This window comes from Mobula birostris, chromosome 20, assembly GCF_030028105.1.
Source record: "Mobula birostris isolate sMobBir1 chromosome 20, sMobBir1.hap1, whole genome shotgun sequence".
NCBI lineage: Eukaryota > Metazoa > Chordata > Chondrichthyes > Myliobatiformes > Myliobatidae > Mobula > Mobula birostris.
In genome coordinates, this window is record NC_092389.1 from 1,006,461 (window position 1) to 1,025,724 (window position 19,264).

Below are 19,264 nucleotides of genomic sequence, written 5' to 3' on the forward strand. Positions count from 1 at the left end.
TAAATGGTAAACAGCTGCGGGCCCAGCACCGACCCCTGCGGCAGCCCACTCACCACTGACTGCCAATCGGAGAAACATCCATTTATACCAACTCTCTGCCTTCTATTGGTTAACCAATCCACTATCCATGCCAAAACACTTCCTCCGACTCCATGCATCTGTATCTTATTTATAAGTCTCTTGTGCGGCACCTTATCGAACGCCTTCTGGAAATCCAAGTATACGACATCCACCTGTTCCCCTCTATCCACTGCATTCATTATGTCCTCAAAGAACTCCAGTAAGTTTGTCATACAGGACCTGCCCTTTCTGAATCCATGCTGCATCTGCCAAATGGAACCACTCCTTTCTAAATGTTTCGCTATTTCTTCCTTAATGACAGCTTCAAGCATTTTCCCAACTACAGATGTTAAGCTAACTGGCCAAAAGTTGCTATATTTTGCCATCATATTTGACCTACCATAATGAACCACCTCACACATAACTGGGTTGAACCCCATCTGCCACTTCTCAGCCCAGTTTTGCATCCTATCAATGTCCTGCTGTAACCTCTGACAGCCCTCCACACTATCCACAACACCTCCAATCTTTGACAAAGCCATGCTGACTATTCCTAATCATATTATATCTCTCCAAATGTTTGTAAATCCTGCCTCTCAGGATCTTCTCCATCAACTTGCCCACCACTGAAGTCAGACTCACTGGTCTGTAATTTCCTGGGCTATCTCTACTCCCTTTCTTGAATAATGGAACAACATTCGCAACCCTCCAATCCTCCGGAACCTCTCCCGTCCCCATTGATGATGCAAAGATCATTGCCAGAGGCTCAGCAATCTTCTCCCTTGCCTCCCACAGCAGCCTGGGCTATATCTTGTCCGCTCCCAGTGACTTATCCAACTTGATGCTTTCCAAAAGCTCCAGCACATCCTCTTTCTTAATGTCTATATGCTCAAGCTTTTCAATCCACTGTAAGTCATCCCTACAATCGCCAAGGTCATTTTCCATAGTGAATACTGAAACAAGGTATTCATTAAGTACCCCCGGTAATCTCCTCTGGTTCCATACACACTTTTCCACTGACACATTTGATTGGTCCTATTCTCTCACGTCTTATCCTCTTGTTCTCCACATACTTGTAGAATGCCTTGGTGTTATCTTTAATCCTGCTCGCCAAGGCCTTCTCATGGCCCCTTCTGGCTCTCCTAATTTTATACTTAAACTCCTTCCTGCTAGCCTTATAATTTTCTAGATCTCTATCATTACCTAGTTTTTTGAACCTTTCATAAGCTCTTCTTTTCTTCTTGACGAGATTTTCAACAGCCTTTGTCCACCACGGTTCCTGTACCCTACCATCCTTTCCCTGTCTCATTGGAACCTACCTGTGCAGAACATCACGCAAATATCCCCTGAATATTTGCCACATTTCTTCTGTACTTTTCCCTGACAACATCTACTCCTAATTTATGCCTCCAAGTTCCTGCCTGATAGCTTCATATTTCCCCTTATTCCAATTAAACGTTTTCCTAACTTGTCTGTTCCTATCTCTGTCCAATGCTATGGTAAAGGAGATAGTATTGTGATCACAAAAGAGAGGGCATACAAGGAAGCCAAAGATAGTGGGAAGATAGAGGATTGAGAACCTTTTAAAAACTTGCAGAAGGAAACTAAGAAGGTTATTAGGAAGGAAAAGATGAATTATGAAAGGAAGCTGGCGACTAATATCAAAGAAGATACTAAAAGTTTTTTTAAGTATCGAAGGGGTAAAAGAGAGTTGAGGGTAGATATAGGACCAATAGAAAATGACGTTGGAGATATTGTAATAGGAGACGCAGAGATGGCAGAGGAACTGAATGAGTATTTTCCATCAGTCTTCACAGTTGAAGACATCTGTAGTATACCGGACATTCAAGAGCGTCAGGGAGGTGAAGTATGTGCAGTGAAAATTATGACTGAGAAGGTGCTCAGGAAGCTTAATGGTCTGAGGGTGGTTAAATCTCTTGGACCTGATGGAATGCACCCTCGGGTTCTGAGGGAAGTTGCTGGAGAGATTGCGGAGGCATTAGCAATGATCTTTCAAGAATCGATAGATTCTGGCATTGTACTGGCTGACTGGAAAATTGCAAATGTTACTCCGCTATTTAAGAAGGGTGGGAGGCAGCAGAAAGGAAACTATAGACTTGTTATCCTGACATCAGTGGTTGGGAAGTTGTTGTATTCAATTGTTAGGGATGAGATTATGGAGTACCTGGAGGCACATGACAAAATAGGCCAAAGCCAGCGTGGTTTCCTGAAAGGAAAATCCTGCCTGACTAACCTACTGCAATTCTTTGAGGAAATTACAAGCAGGGTAGACAAAGGAGATGCAGTGGATGTGGTGTACTTGGATTTTCAGAAGGCTTTTGACAAGGTGCTGAACATGAGGCTGCTTAGCAAGATAAGATCCTACAGAATTACAGGGAAGTTACTAGCATGGGTGGAGCATTGGCTGATCGGCAGAAAACATAGAGTGGGAATAAAGGGATTCTATTGAGTAATTTGAAGAAATTACAAGCAGGGTAGACAAAGGAGATGCAGTGGATGTGGTGTACTTGGATTTTCAGAAGGCTTTTGACAAGGTGCCGAACATGAGGCTGCTTAGCAAGATAAGATCCTATGGAATTACAGGGAAGTTACTAGCATGGGTGGAGCATTGGCTGATCGGCAGAAAACAGAGAGTGGGAATAAAGGGATTCTATTCTGGCTGGCTGCCGGCTACCAGTGGAGTTCCACAGGGGTCAGTGTTGGGACCACAGCTTTTTATGATGTATGTCAATGATTTCAATTATGAGATTAATGGTTTTGTGGCTAAATTTGCCGATGATACAAAGGTAGGTGGAGGAGCGGGTAGTGTTGAGGAAACAGAGAGACTTAGATAGTTTGGGGAATGGGCAAAGAAGTGGCAAATTAAATACAATGTTGGAAAGAGTAAGGTCATGCATTTTGGTGGAAGAAATAAACAGGCAGACTATTACTTAGATGGGGAGAGAATTCAAAATACAGAGGTGCAAGGGGACTTGGGAGTTCTTGTGCAGGATACCATAAAGGTTAACCTCCAGGTTGAGTCGGTGGTGAAGAAGTCAAATGCAATGTTGGCATTCATTTCTAGAGGTATAGAATATAAGAGCTGGGATGTGATGTTGAGGCTCTATAAGGCACTTGTGAGAACACACTTGGAGTATTGTGTGCAGTTTTGGGCTCCTTATTTTAGAAAGGATATACTGACATTGGAGAGGGTTCAGAGAAGATTTACGAGAATGATTCCAGGAATGAAAGGGTTACTGTATGAGGAACATCTGGCAGCTCTTGGGCTGTATTCCCTGGGGTTCAGGAGAATGAGGGGGGATCCCATATAAACATCCTGAATGTTAAAAGGCCTGAACAGATTTGATATGGCAAAGTTATTTCCCATGGTAGGGGAGTCCAGGACAAGAGGGCATGACTTCAGGATTGAAGAACGTCCATTTAGAACAGAGATGTGGAGAAATTACTTTAGTTAGAGGGTGGTAAATCTGTGCAATTTGTTGCCATGAGCAGCTGTGGAGGCCAAGTCATTGGGTACATTTAAGGCGGAGATAGTTAGGTTCTTGATTAGCCAGGGCATCAAAGGGTATGGGAAGAAGGCAGGGGAGCGGGGATGACTGGAAGAATTGGATCAGCCCATGATTGATTGGCGGAGAAGACTTGATGGGCTGAGTGGCCTACTTCTGCTCCTATATCTTATGGTCTTATGGTAAATAAGCGTTACCGAGCGGTGAACATGACATCCGCCGGTCCCCAGCTCCAAACTGCCCTGAACAAAGCAAGGATATAGAGCTTATTCCGTTTGCTTTTACCACGCCCATAACCATGTAACTAGATACCACAATAAACGCGCAGCACAGAACGCAATGCAGATAGAGAACAGATACACGGCTCCCACAATGTCTCTTGATCCACTGATGCTTTATATGGGAAGTTCTAAATGAAATAATTAATTTGGATGTTTTGTTTTTAAACAACCTCTTGCCAGTCTCCTGAAGGAAGCTATGACCTGAATTCGAACGATGAGGATCCCATGCCTCACCCTGATGAACATGGTGATAATCACCACGGTACTCGATGCGCCGGTGAGATTGCTGCTGCCCCAAACAACTTCTGTGCAGTTGGTGTGGCTTTTGGAAGCCGTATTGCAGGTAATCTTGCCCAGGCTTGATTGGAACTTCCCTTCTTCCGCGCTGCCCTTTTCCTCTTCATCTCTCCCTTCTTCTGCACTGCCCCCTTTCCTCTTCATCTCTCCCTTCCTTCACACCTTCAAGTTCAAGTCCACAAGGTGGCAAGCGCGTGGGTGCAGCAGCCACTCTAGCACCAATCGATGGTGAAATTTCTTGTCCTGGTCATCTTTTCTTTGACCAAAGAATGTTGCTGAACATCAGGAACTCTTACAATCTGAATAACAAAGGTGCTGCGCAGTTACGGACGAATGCGGGGAGTGGGGTCTCGCTCTACACCGCGGTCTACAACAGCTACTCAGGGAAGCAGTGCGCCTGAATATAGAAAGACGGTAAGCGCGCTGTTAGTAAAGCAAGACTTAAAGTGAATTCTGCTCTCTAACATCTGATCATTGGCAAATAAATTGGATTACCTGCATCTGTAGCTGCAGGAGATGAGAGACTGTGCATGCTCATCTTGACAGAAACATGGCTTCAAGACACCATTCCAGATTCTGCCTAATCTCCATACAGGCGGGCAGAAATGCTGTGACCTCTGGCAAGATCCATGGAGGAGGTCTGCATGTCTATATTGATAAGAACTGGTGCGTGAACGCCTCAGTAGTAATGGCCCACTGCTCACCACAACTAAGAGTTTTTAATGGTGAAGTGCAGGCCCTGCTATTCACCGAGGGGGTTCACTACCATTGTGATTATTGCTGTTTACAGCCCCTCCTCCACCCCATGCGAGTGCTGGCGAAATGCTGCAGGACCTCTGCATTGTTGTCGATATCTTAGTCATAGAAAAGTACAGCACAGAAACAGGCCCTTCGGCCCATTTAGTCCATGCCAAACCATTTAAGCTACCTACTCCCATTGACCAGCACCAGGACCATAGCTCTCCATATCACGCTATGTACTTATCCAAGCTTCTCTTAAACATTGAAATCGAGCTCACATGCACCACTTGTGCTGGCAGCTCGTTCTACACTCTCACAACCCTCTGAGTGAAGAAGTTTCCCCTGATGTTACCCTGAAACTTACCTTTTGCATCTTACATTTTGTATACCGTTTTGGACACTTTTGGTGGGGATGACCTACCAGGGACAAGTTGCAGTGGTCACGTCTCTGGCACCAAGACTGGACCCTCAGAAGGAGAGGAGGGAAAAGAGGAGTGCAGTAGTGAAAGGGGATTCGATAGTAAGGGGAACAGATAAGAGGTTCTGTGGAAGAGATCGAGAATCTCGGATGGTCTGTTGTCTCCCTGGTGCCAGGGTCTGCGATATCTCGGATCGAGTTCTCAGTATTCTCAGGAAGGAGGGTGAGCAGCCAGATGTCGTGGTCCATGTAGGGACCAATGAAGTGGATAGGAAGGAGGAGGAGGTCCTGCAAAGAGAGTTTAGGGAGTTAGGTGCAAAGTTGAAGGACAGGACCTCCAGGGTTGCAATCTCAGGATTGCTACCTGTGCCACGTATTAGTTAGGCTAGAAATAGGAAGATAATGCAGCTAAATACATGGCTGAGGAGTTGGTGCAGGAGGGAGGGCTTCATGTTTCTGAACAATTGGGCCTTGTTCCAGGGAAGGTGGGACCTGTTGCGACGGGACGGGTTGCACCTGAACTGGAGGGGGACTAACATCCTTGCGGGAAGGTTTACTAGTGCTGCTCTGGGGGGGGGGGGGGGGGGCGCGGGAGAGGGGAACCAGAGAGTTAGAGCAGATAGTGAGGTGCAGGAGGATAAAGGTCATGGGGGAACTGCAAGTATAGTGCATGGAATAAAGCCAGATCTAACATATAAAGAAGCTTTGAGGAAAGACAAGCAGAATAAACGGTGTAAAGACAGTAAGGTAGAAGGGCTGAAATGTGTGTACCTCAATGCAAGAAGCATCAGGAACAAAGGTGATGAACTGGGAGCTTGGATGCATACATGGAATTATGATGTAGTGGCCATTACAGAGACTTGGCTGGCACCAGGGCAGGAATGGATTCTCAATTTTCCTGGATTTCAGTGCTTTAAAAGGGATAGAGAGGGTGGAAAAAGGGGAGGAGGGGTGGCATTACTGGTCAGGGATACTATTACAGCTACAGAAAGGGTGGGTAATGTAGCAGGATCCTCTTTTGAGTCAGTATGGGTGGAAGTCAGGAACAGGAAGGGAGCAGTTACTCTATTGGGGGTATTCTATAGGCCCCCCGGTAGCAACAGAGATGCAGAGGAGCAGATTGGGAGGCAGATTTTGGAAAGGTGCAAAAATAACAGGGTTGTTATCATGGGTGACTTTAACTTCCCTAATATTGATTGGCACCTGATTAGTTCCAATGGTTTAGACGGGGCAGAGTTTGTTAAGTGTGCCCAGGATGGATTCCTGTCACAGTATGTGGACAGACCGACCAGGGGGAATGCCATACTAGATCTAGTACTAGGTAATGAACCGGGTCAGATCACAGATCTCTCAGTGGGTGAGCATCTGGGGGACAGTGACCACCGCTCCCTGGCCTTTAACATTATCATGGAAAAGGATAGAATTAGAGAGGACAGGAAAATTTTTAATTGGGGAAAGGCAAACTATGAGGCTATAAGACTAGAACTTGCGGGTGTGAATTGGGATGATGTTTTTGCAGGGAAATGTACTATGGACATGTGGTCGATGTTTAGGGATCTCTTGCAGGATGTTAGGGATAAATTTGTCCTGGTGAGGAAGATAAAGAATGGTAGGGTGAAGGAACCATGGGTGACAAGTGAGGTGGAAAATCTAGTCAGGTGGAAGAAGGCAGCATACATGAGGTTTAGGAAGCAAGGATCAGATAGGTCTATTGAGGAATATAGGGAAGCAAGAAAGGAGCTTAAGAAGGGGCTGAGAAGAGCAAGAAGGGGGCATGAGAAGGCCTTGGCATGTAGGGTAAAGGAAAACTCCAAGGCATTCTTCAATTATGTGAAGAAAAAAAGGATGACAGGAGTGAAGGTAGGACCGATTAGAGATAAAGGTGGGAAGATGTGCCTGGAGGCTGTGGAAGTGAGTGAGGTCCTCAATGAATACTTCTCTTCGGTATTCACCAATGAGAGGGAACTTGATGAAGGTGAGGACAATATGAGTGAGGTTGATGTTCTGGAGCATGTTGATATTAAGGGAGAGGAGGTGTTGGAGTTGTTAAAATACATTAGGACGGATATGTCCCCGGGGTCTGACAGAATATTCCCCAGGCTGCTCCACGAGGCAAGGGAAGAGATTGCTGAGCCTCTGGCTAGGATCTTTGGTAGTGGTGGTGTTGTGGATAGTGTAGAGGATTGTCGAAGATTGCAGAGAGACATTGATAGGGTGCAGAAGTGGGCTGAGAAGTGGCAGATGGAGTTCAATCCGGAGAAGTCTGAGGTGGTACACTTTGGAAGGACAAACTCCATGGCAGAGTACAAAGTAAATGGCAGGATACTTGGTAGTGTGGAGGAGCAGAGGGATCTGGGGGTACATGTCCACAGATCCCTGAAAGTTGCCTCACAGGTGGATAGGGTAGTTAAGAAAGCTTATGGGGTGTTAGCTTTCATAAGTCAAGGGATAGAGTTTAAGAGTCGCGATGTAATGATGCAGCTCTATAAAACTCTGGTTAGGCCACAACTGGAGTACTGTGTCCAGTTCTGGTCGCCTCACTATAGGAAGGATGTGGAAGCATTGGAAAGGGTACAGAGGAGATTTACCAGGATGTTGTCTGGTTTAGAGAGTATGCATTATGATCAGAGATTAAGGGAGCTAGGGCTTTACTCTTTGGAGAGAAGGAGGATGAGAGGAGACATGATAGAGGTGTACAAGATAATAAGAGGAATAGATAGAGTGGATAGCCAGTGCCTCTTCCCCAGGGCAACACTGCTCAATACAAGAGGACATGGCTTTAAGGTAAGGGGTGGGAAGTTCAAGAGGGATATTAGAGGAAGGTTTTTTACTCAGAGAGTGGTTGGTGCGTGGAATGCACTGCCTGAGTCAGTGGTGGAGGCAGATACACTAGTGAAATTTAAGAGACTACTGGACAGGTATATAGAGGAATTTAAGGTGGGGGGTTATATGGGAGGCAGGGTTTAAGGGTCGGCACAACATTGTGGGCCAAAGGGCCTGTACTGTGCTGTACTATTCTCTGTTCTATCTCTGTTCTAAACTTCTCACTTTTCACTCTTAATTCATGGTCTCTGGTTGTAGTCCCACCCAATCTCAGAGGAAAAAGCCTGCTTGCAGTTACCTTGTCTATACCCGTTATAATCTCTTCTCAATCTTCTACGTTCTAAGGAATAAAGTCCTAACCTATTCAATCTTTCCTTATAACTCAGGTCCTCCAGATCCAGCAACGTCCTTGTAAATTTTCTCTGTACTCTTTCAACCTTGTTTACATCTTTCCTGTAGGTAGGTGACCAAAACTGCACACAATACTCCAAATTAGGCCTCACCAACGTCCTATACAACTTCAACATCACATCCCATTTCCTGTACTCAATACTTTGATTTAAGGCCAATGTGCCAAAAGCTTTCTTTCTAACCCTATCTACCTATGATGCCATTTTCAGCAAATTATGGACCTGCATTCCCAGATCCCTTTGTCTACCACATTCCTCAGTGTCCTACCTTTCACTGTGTAAGACCTATCCTGGTTGGTCCTATCAAAGTGCAAAATCTCACAGTTGTCTGCATTAAGTTCCACCTGCCATTTTACAGCCCATTTTTCTAGCTGATGCAGATCCCACAAAGCCATACTGATCCAGTTAACCACATTGTCATCCAGATCATTGATACAGATGACAAATAACAATGGACCCAGCACTGATCCCTGTGGCACACCACTAGTCACAGGCCTCCAGTCAGGGAGACAACCATCTACTGCCACTCTCTGGCTTCTCCCACAAAGCCAATGTCTAATCCAGTTTACTACGTCATGCTGAGTGACTGAACCTTCTTGACTAGCATCCCATGTGGGACCTTGTCAAATGCCTTTCTAAAGTCCATGTAGACAACATCTACTGCCTTGCCTTCATCCACTTTCGTGGTAACTTCCTCAGAAAACTCTGTTGGTTAGATATGACCTACCAGGCACAAAGCCATGCTGACTATCCTTAATCAATCCATGTTTATCCAAATACTCATGTATCAGGTCCCTTGGAACACCTTCCAATAACTTTCCCACTACTGATGTCAGACTCACCGGCCTATAATTTCCTGGTTTATTTTTAGAGCCTTTCTTGGACAGCAGAACAGCATTGGCCATTTTCCAATTGTCTGGTACCTCACCTGTCCCTAGGGCGATTCCAGTGTCTCTGCTCGGGCCCAGCAATTTCTGCACTTGCCTACTGCAGGGTCCGAGGGAAAACCTTGTCAGGCCTTGGGGACTTATCCACCCTGGTTTGCCTTAGGACAGCAAACACCTCCTCCTCTGTAATCTGTACAGGGTCCATGAAGCTGATGCTGCTTTGCCTCAACGTCTGTAGATTCTGTACATCTCCCGAGTAAGTCCAGATGCAAAACATCCGTTTAAGATCTCTACCATCTCTTTTGGCTCCATGCATGGATTACCATTCTGATCTTCCAGAGGACAAATTTTGTCTCTCGCTCTTGGATTATCATTCTGATCTTTCAGCGGACCAATTTTATATATCTGTAGTATCCCTTGGGCTTCTCCTTCACCTTGTCTGTTAAGGCAACTTCATGCCTTCTTTTAGCCCTCCTGATTTCTTTCTTAAATGTTCTCTTGCATTTCTTATACTCAATAAGCACCCCATTTGTTCCCACTTCCCTATATCTACTATGCACCTCCTTTTTTTTTTCTCTTAACCGGGGCCTCAATATCTCTTGAAAACCAAGGTTCCCTGCACTTGTTATCTTTACCTTTTATTCTGACAGGCACATACAAGCTTTATGCCCTCAAAATTTTACTTTTGAAGGCCTCCCACTTTCCAAGTACACATTTGCCATAAGACAGCCTTTCCCAATCCACACCTGCCAGGTCATTTCTCATACCATCAAAAGTGGCCTTTCTCCTGTTTAGAATCTCAACCTGTGGACCAGACCTATCTTTTTTGCATATTTACTTTGAAAGCAATGGCACTGTGGTCACTAGATGCAAAGTGTTCCCTTACACATCACCTGCCCTGTCTCATCCCCTAATAGCAGATCCAGTATCGCATGCTCTCTCATTGGGACTTCCGTGTACTGATGAAGGACACATTCCTGAACACATTTGACAAACTCTATCCCATCTTGTCCTTTTACAGTATGGGAATCCCAGTCAATATGGAAAGTTAAAATCACCTACTATAACAACTTTATGTTTCTTGCAACAATCTGCGATCTCTTTACAAATTTTTTCCTCTAAATTCCCAGTACTGTTGGGTGGTCTATAATATAACCCCATTAATGTGGTCATACCTTTCTTATTTTTCAATTCCACCCATAACGCCTCACTAGATGAGCTGTCCAGTCTGTCCTGACTGAGCATTGCCATGACATATCCCCTGACTAGTAACGTCTTTGTGACAGCAGGGACACGCAGCGCGTCTGGCAAGGTATACAAACCACAACCGGTTTCCAGTCCATCCCGTACATCAACAACAGCGACGACTCCCATCCTGATAAGCTGAATGCTTTCTAAACACAATTTCATCAATGGAATGATGTGTCACCATCGAGGAAAGCCCCCTCTCCCCTGAGGAATGAGGCCAGGAGGACCCTAGCCAGGGTAAGCCCACACAAAGCTGCAGAGGCAGACAACATGCCTGGTCAGGTGCTGAGGGACTGTGTGGATCAGCTAACAGAGGTCTCATTCAGTATCTCTCCGAAACAGTCCACTCTCCCTGCAGGCTTCAAGTCAGCACCCGTCATTCCCGTGCCCAAGAGAGCAACAGTAACTGGTCGAAATGATTATCGCCCAGTAGCACGGACTTCAACAATCGTGAACTGCTTTGAGCATGTTTGGTACTGGATCATATAAAATCCCACCTTCCAGCTACATTGGACACTTTCCAGTTTGCCTACCGCTCAAACTGGTCCACTCATGATGCCATAGCCTCGGCCATCTACTCCGTCCGGTTGCACCCAGAAAACTATGCCTCAAACAGCAGGGTGCTGTACATCAGTGTTAGCCTGGCATTTAACGTGCTCACCCCTCAGAAGCTGCTGGGTAAACTGTCCTCACTGGGACTCAACAGCCCTCTGCATAACTGGAGCTTGGGACTTCTTGACAGGAAGAGCCAGTCAGTCAGAGTTGGCAGCAACATCTCAAGATCCATCACGCTGAGCACTGGTGCCCACCCCCCCAGGGCTGTGTGCTCAGTCTGCTGCTGACTCACAACTGCACTGCCAGACTCAGCTCGAACCACATCAGGTTTGCTGCTGATACTCCAGTGGTTGGCCTCATCAGCAACAATAATGGATCGCGTACAGAAAGGAGGTGGAGAGGCTTGTGAAATGTGCGAAAACAACAACTTGAGTCTCAACGTTGACAGGACAAAAGAGATGACTGTGGACTTCAGGAAGGCATGGGTCCACCACTCTCCATTGCACATCAGTGTCTCTGCCGAGGAGGGAGAGTAGAGCAGAAAGTTCCTTGTGTGCACCTATCAGACAATCTAACCTGGACCACCAACACCACCTCATTGGTCAAGAAGGTGCAGCAGCGTCCACACTTTCTGAGGAGATTGAGGTGTGCAAGGCCCCCCCCCATTCTATAGGAGCACCTTTGAGAGTGTCCTGTCTGGCTGCATCATTGTGTGGTACAGAAGCTGCAGGGCATCAGACTGCAAGACAGAGAACAGTAAAAACTGCTGTGAGAATCATCAAGGCCTTCCTCCCCACTGTTTGTGACATTTACCGGGTGCGTTGCAGATGAAGGATCCAAAGCATTATTGAGGATCCCCACCACCCATCCCACAATCTCGTTGACCCACTACCATCAGGATAGAGGTGCAGGAGCATCAGGACTAGGACTGCCAGCCTGAGTACGGCTTCTTCCCTCAGACTGGGAGACTAATGAATACCCTGCCACCACCGAGGTCTCACCACTGAGATAGTGAGCTGTTTACTGTTTACCTGTGCTCTGCACTACATGCATTTTGAATTATATTTTATTAACTTATGGAATAACATTTTGGTCTATGTGCTGTGTGTGATGACCTTTGATGCTGTGACCAATCAGGAAACTATCAATATTCACTTTAAATATACCCACGGACTTGGCCTCCACCGCAGTCTGTGGCAGAGCATTCCACAGATTCACTACTCTCTGGCTAAAACAATTCCTCTTACCTCTGATCTAAAGGGTCGCCCCTCAATTTTGAAGCTGTGCCCTCTAGTTCTGGATCCCCCCACCATAGGAAACATCCTCTCCACATCTACCTTATCTAGTTGTTTCAACATTTGGTAGATTTCAATGAGATCCCCCAGCATTCTTCTAAATTCCAGTGAGTACAGGCCCAAAGCTGCCAAATGCTGCCCATATGTTAACCTCTTCATTCCTGGAATCGTCCTCATAAACCTCCTCTGGACTCTCTCCCAACAACAACACACCCTTTCTGAGATATGGAGCACAAAACTGTTGACAATACTCCAAGTGCAGCCTGACTAGTGTCTTATAAAGGCTCAGTGTTATCTCCTTGCTTTTATATTCTATTCTTCTTGAAATAAATGTCAACATTGTATTTGCCTTCTTTACCAGACTCAACCAGTGAATTAACCTTGTGTAGTCTTGCATGAGGACTCCCAAGTCCCTCTGCACCTCTGATGTTTGAATTTTCTCCCCATTTAGATAATATCTGCGCTATTGTTCCTTTTACTAAAATGCATTATCGTACATTTCCCAACACTGTAATCCATCTGCCACTTTTTGCATTCTTGAAGGCATTCAACAAAATCTCTCTCTTGTGATCCAACACCAAACTGATCTTCCCAATCCCCTTTCATATTGAAGTCCCCCATGACAATTGTGTTATTACCCTTTATTACATGCCCTTTCCAGCTCCCTTTGCAGTCTCAACCCCACATGTTGGCTACTATTTGGAGGCCTATATATGATCCCCATAATGGTTTTTTAACCCTTGCAGTTTCTGAACTCCACTCACAAAGATTCAACATTCTCTGACCCTATGTCATCTTTTTCTAAACCACACCACCACCTATGCCTTCCTGCCTGTCCTTTCAATACAAAGCATGTCCTTTGATGTTAAAATCCCAACTATGGCCTTCTTTCAGCCACGACTCAGTGATGCTCACATCATACTGTCCAATCTCTAAATGTGTCACAAATTCGTCCACCTTATTCCGAGTGCTAAACACATTTAAATACAGCACCTTCAGTCCTGCATTCTTCACCCTTTTGAATTTTGCCTCTGTGGTACAATCGAACTCTCTGCTCTGTCTGCATTTATACTCAGTCATTGGCTTGTCCTTCCTTACATTCATGTTATACCCATCATCTACTTGTAAACCTGCTGGCTCATCCTCAGCTCTATCACACTGGTTCCCATCCCCCTGTCATGTTAGTTTAAACCACTCCCAACAGCTCTAGCAAACCTGCCCGCAAGGATATTGGTCCCTCTCAGATTCAAGTGCAACCCATCCCTTTTGTACAGGTCACACCTGCCCCAGAAGAGGTCCCAATGATCCAGAAATCTGAATCCCTGACCCCTGATCCAATTCTTCAGCCACACATTTATCTGCCACCTCATTCTATTCCTATCCTCACTGTCGCGTGGCACAGGCAGCAATTCTGAGATTACTACCCCTGAGATCCTGCTTCTCAGCTTCTTTTCCAACTCCCTGTATTCTTTTTTCAGGACCTCCTCCCTTTTTCTATCTGTGTCATTGGTACCAACATGTACCACAACCTCTGGCTGCTCACCCTCCCTTCTCAGGATATTGTGGACGCATTCAGAAACTTTGTGGACCCAGGCACCTGGGAGATAAACGACCATCTGTTTTTCTTTTTCGAGTCCCCAGGATCACCTATCTGTCCCCATAACTAAGTTCCCTATTACTGGTGCCTTCCTCTTCAGCTCCCTACCCTTCTGAGCCACATGGCCAGAGGCACGGCCGCTGTTGCTTCCCCCAGGTAGGACGTACCCCCCCCCCCCCCACAACAGTACCTAAAATGGAGTACTTATTGTTGAGGGGGATGGACACGGGCACTCTTCACTATCTGATGTTCTTCCTTCCCTCTCCTGACAGTCACCCATTTATCTGTCGCCCTGTAGCCTTGGGGTGACTACCTCCCTGTAGCTCCTGTCTATCACTGCTCACTGTCAAAGGTCATCGAGCTGCAGCTCCAGTTCCCTAACACGGTCTCTAAGGAGCTGCATCTCAATGTACCTGGTGCAGATGTGGCCATTGGGGAGGCTGGAAGTCTCCTGCAAATCCCACATCTGATACCCAGAACAGAACACTGGCTCTGTAGACATATCCCCTATTCTGTCAGGAGTTAAATAAGAAAAAGGAATAAGAAATAAATTTACCCTACTTGATTTGCCTCCACCTGTTCTCGCCGAAGCCTTACCCTCTGACACAGACTACTCCAATGACTGCTTCGCCAGATGTACCCCTCTTTTATGGAGACTGGGTTTTCAAGCTCTGATCTGGACCAGCACAGGAATGCTTCTACTGACCCAGGTGCTGAATTAGCAGAAGGATTTAAGATTGTAAGTTATAGAAGTAAAATCAGGCCATTCAGCCCATTGAGTCTGATCTGCCATTCTATCTTGGCTGATCTATTATCCCTGTCACCAATCTCCTGCCTTCTCCCTGTAACCTTTGAGCCCCCGACTAATCAAGAACCCATTAAAGTCTGCTTTATGTATACTTAATAACTTCGCCTCCACAAGCGTCTGTGGCAATGAATTCCACAGATAAGCTGGAAAAATTGCCTATTTTTCTTGATTATTTCTGACCTATTCCACCCAAGCCCCTCTTCACTCAAGTTTTCTTTTCCATTTTCTCCTTCACTTGACATTTCACAAGCCTTTCTGTGCTACTAACCTCAGGGTATCCAAAGCAAACATCCTTTTTCTATTAAGCTCATCAACCTTGTGTGCTCTTTGAACATCCAACAAGCTTCAGATCCAGCAATCCCTAACTTTTTACTGAGTCGGCACAGTGTTAGTTTAAAGCCCCTAGTATTCCACGTTCTGTCTCCTCCCACCCACAAGATGTCCACACTGGAATTGCGTGATGGGTTGGATTTTCCTTGGGACAATGAAGTGTGAAATGGTTGCACCCATCTGCATTTGCTCAGCACTTCTGAAGCGAGCTCCGTTCAGAATCAGGTTTATTATCACCAGCATCTGATGTGAAATTTGTTCACAGAGCTGGCACTCAACAGATCACCGAGTGCCAATGATGTGGGAGGAAACTGGAGCACCCTGGGGAGCTCTGCAGAGTATTTGCAGCATTTCCAGAGAGTCAGACAACATGGAACCAGGCCCTTCAGCTCATAGAATATACTAACTCAAACACGAGGAATTCTGCAGATGCTGGAAATTCAAGCAACACACATCAAAGTTGCTGGTGAACGCAGCAGGCCAGGCAGCATCTCTAGGAAGAGGTACAGTTGACGTTTCAGGCCGAGACCCTTCGTCAGGACTAACTGAAGGAAGAGATAGTAAGAGATTTGAAAGTGGGAGGGGGAGGGGGAGATCTGAAATGATAGGAGAAGACAGGAGGGGGAGGGATGGAGCCAAGAGCTGGACAGGTGATTGGCAAAAGGGATATGAGAGGATCATGGGACAGGAGGCAGGAGATTTATGCCATCATGTCACCATCTGATGGCATGAACATTGAGTTCTCAAACTTCTGCTAATGCCCCACCTCCCCCTTGTAACCCTTCCTTTATTTATGTACAGGTATTCTTTTTCTCTCTCCTTTTTCTCCTGTCCCTCTGATCGTACCCCTTGCCCATCCTCTGGGCTTCCTCCCTTCCCCCTTTCCTTCTCCCTGGGCCTCCTGTCCCATGATCCTCTCGTATCCCTTTTGCCAATCACCTGTCCAGCTCTTGGCTCCATCCCTCCCCCTCCTGTCTTCTCCTATCATTTCAGATCTCCCCTTCCCCTCCAACTTTCAAATCTCTTACTCACTCTTCTTTCAGTTAGTCCTGGCGAAGGGTCTCAGCCCAAAATGTCGACTGTTCCTCTTCCTAGAGATACTGCCTGGCCTGCTGAATATACTAACTATTTGGCACCATATACACTATGGGCCAGTATCTTACCTTCTTAGCAAGGACAGTCCCTGCTTCCAGCATTGCTCTATCAGTGGGCGAAAGATTTATACTGGCTCTAACTTGCCTCTCTCCCTCACAGCCATTGTTCTGCATCTTGGAGATGTGGTTTCAGGGAGATTTCTCAGTGCAGTTTGCAGAAAACTGCAGGAATTTGAGGCCACACTGCTGTGCATGTGATTCAGATTCATTTATTTATCACACGTACATGGAAATACACAGTGAAATAGGTCGTTTACGTTAACAACCAACACGCCTAAGGATGTGCGGGGGCAGCTCGCAAGTGTCACCACACATTCTGGCTCCAACATAGCATATCCACATCGCGCAGCAGAACAACACAAGCAACAACAGAAAACAGAGACAACAGCAAAACAAGCTCCTTTCCCACCCACTCATACAGGTCTCCAACCCTGGAACAGGCCACTCTGGGCCTCTGGATCCAGCCCTTGGCCTAGACTCTCAGACATTGGGTCTCTGACTATCCCAGGACTCATTGAGCTTCAGACCTTGGAGTCTGATGTTGGAGCATTAGCTGGATCACCTGGAGTGAGGACCTCTCAGGAAGTTCTGTGATTTCTCTGTTCACCCTCCAGAGTTTTGAACTTCCTGCTGGTTACAGGGGGAAATGTTGATAATCCCATAGAAAACTGGAGAAGGAATAGACTGCCCTGCCTTTCAATATAATCATAGCTGATCTCCCCCAGCCCTCAACTCCTCATTGCCTTCAATTCCTCAATTTTGGGGGGAGGGGCTTCCTCTTTAAATAACCTCTCCTCACCCCAGTCTCTCGTGTGACCTCTAACTCCTCCACATCCCTGTACCTAAATCTTAACCTGACCCCTAACTCCCCGTTACCAAAACTAGAACCTTTTAAAAAAAAAACAGCGAAGTCTGAGCCAAGAGCTCAACAGCTTGGTGCGACCTCAACCATCTTCTCTGAAGCTCCTGCACTTGAGAGCATGTCCTGGATGATGAGGGTGAAGATGCCCTCCATCGTGGAGAGGATTGTGCCCATGATGGAGCTGGAGAAAGCTAAATTCTCAATAAGCCATTGGAGACTTCAGGGCTTAAGGAACGAATGGGGAGAAAGAGGTAGTTACTTTGTGGATCTCTAATGAGCAAGCATAAGGCCACAGACTCCAAGATCTACGTAACCCCTCGGAGAGGTGGGGTGTGCTGGTGGACCAAATCTCTCTTCTGACATTTATTTTAAATCTACACCCTCCGGTTATTTAGCCTTCCTTTTATTGCCTTTTGTTCCTAACTTAAAAGAAAAGTACAGAATGTGAAGCGAAGGAAGGCAGCGGACAGCAGCCAATGGTCATGTTTTTGCCGGTGTCAATGTTGGCATCGTCTGTGCCGCACCCTTTTGATTGGCCAGGAGATGGCGCTGTTTACTACCAAATCTGCGGACGACTGGTAAAACGTCGTTGACGCCTCCATTGGTGATAGTTTCTCTTTGTAATGAGGATCAATGGACTGTGGAAGTTTTAACACTTAACAATCTCGTCCTTTTTATGCAGTGGATTTGCTTATTAGCCCTCTGCGTTTATCTTCCTACTCCCTTTCCCCAGAATTTAGAGGATTGTATTGTAGCTACTAGTGTTCATTCCCCTCAGAAGATGAATTGGAATTAGTTACTTATTGTCATAGAATACTACAGCACAGGAATAGGCTCTTTGTCCCATCTAGCCTGTGCCAAACTATTATTCTGCCAAGGCTCATTGACCCACACCCAGACATGGCCCTCCATACCCTTCCCATTCGTGTACTTATCCAAACTTCTTTCAAATATTGCAATCGAACCCACGTCCACCACTTCCGCTGGTAGTTTGTCCACACTCACACCACCCTCTGAGTGAAAAATGTTTCCCTCAGATTCCCTTTAAATATTTTGCCTTTCACCCTTAACTAATGACCTTTATTTCAAGTCCCACCCAACCTAAGTAGAAAAAGCCTGCTTGCATTTACTCTATCCATACCCGTCCATACCCTATCCATATTTGATAGAGGCATACAATTGTGTATGCCTCTATCAAATCTCCTCTCGTTCTCCTACACCTCAGGGAATGAAGTCCAAACCCATTCAACTTCTCCCTATAATTCAGGCCCTCAAGACCCGCATTAAATTCCATCTACCATTTTGCCAGCTGGTGGAGATCCTGCTGCAGGCTCTGATGGTCTTCCTCACTGTCCACAACACCCCCAGTCTTGGTGTCATCCACAAATTTGCTGATCCAATTGATCACATTATTATCCAGATCTTTGATATAGATGACAAACAATGACAGACCCAGCACCAATCAGTCGGAGAGGCAACCATCTACTACCACTCTCTGGTTTGGCTTCTCCCACAAAGCCAGTGTCTAATCCAATTTACTACCACATCTTGAATGCTGAGCGATTGAACCTCCTTGACCAACCTCCTGTGCAGGACCTTGTCAAAGGCCTTGCTAAAGTCCACTCAGTTTCTACTAGCAACAGTAGTGTTGGCAGCAAATTTCTAGATGGCGATAAGCTGTGCCTAGCCACATTGTGATGAGTGCAGAGAGAGAGGTTTTCCTGATGTCGGTTTGTCACTGCTGATGGGATCTCCTCTCTTTCCCCTACAGGTATCCGTGTGCTGGATGGACCCTTGACTGACAGCATTGAGGCAATGGCTTTCAACAAGCATTTTCAGATCAATGACATTTATAGCTGCAGGTTTGTATTCCTAATGGGGTGGGTCAGTGGGGGTGCTGTGTATCATTGTTGAGTGCAGAATTAGGCCATTCAGCCCATTGAGTCTGCTCCACCATTCCTTCACGGCTGA

At 46.0% G+C, this 19,264-nt stretch overlaps 1 protein-coding gene across 8 annotated transcripts in view; it reads left to right on the top strand.

Moving 5' to 3' along the window:
* LOC140212725 (proprotein convertase subtilisin/kexin type 7-like) overlaps positions 1–19,264 on the top strand; it is a 316,994-nt gene that overhangs the window by 49,015 nt on the left and 248,715 nt on the right. For all 8 annotated transcript variants that reach the window (XM_072283841.1, XM_072283845.1, XM_072283842.1 and 5 more), the window contains 2 exons: positions 4,049–4,211; positions 19,065–19,155. In XM_072283841.1, the coding sequence (XP_072139942.1) occupies positions 4,049–4,211; positions 19,065–19,155 (254 nt within the window). The remainder of the gene's footprint in view (positions 1–4,048; positions 4,212–19,064; positions 19,156–19,264) is intronic.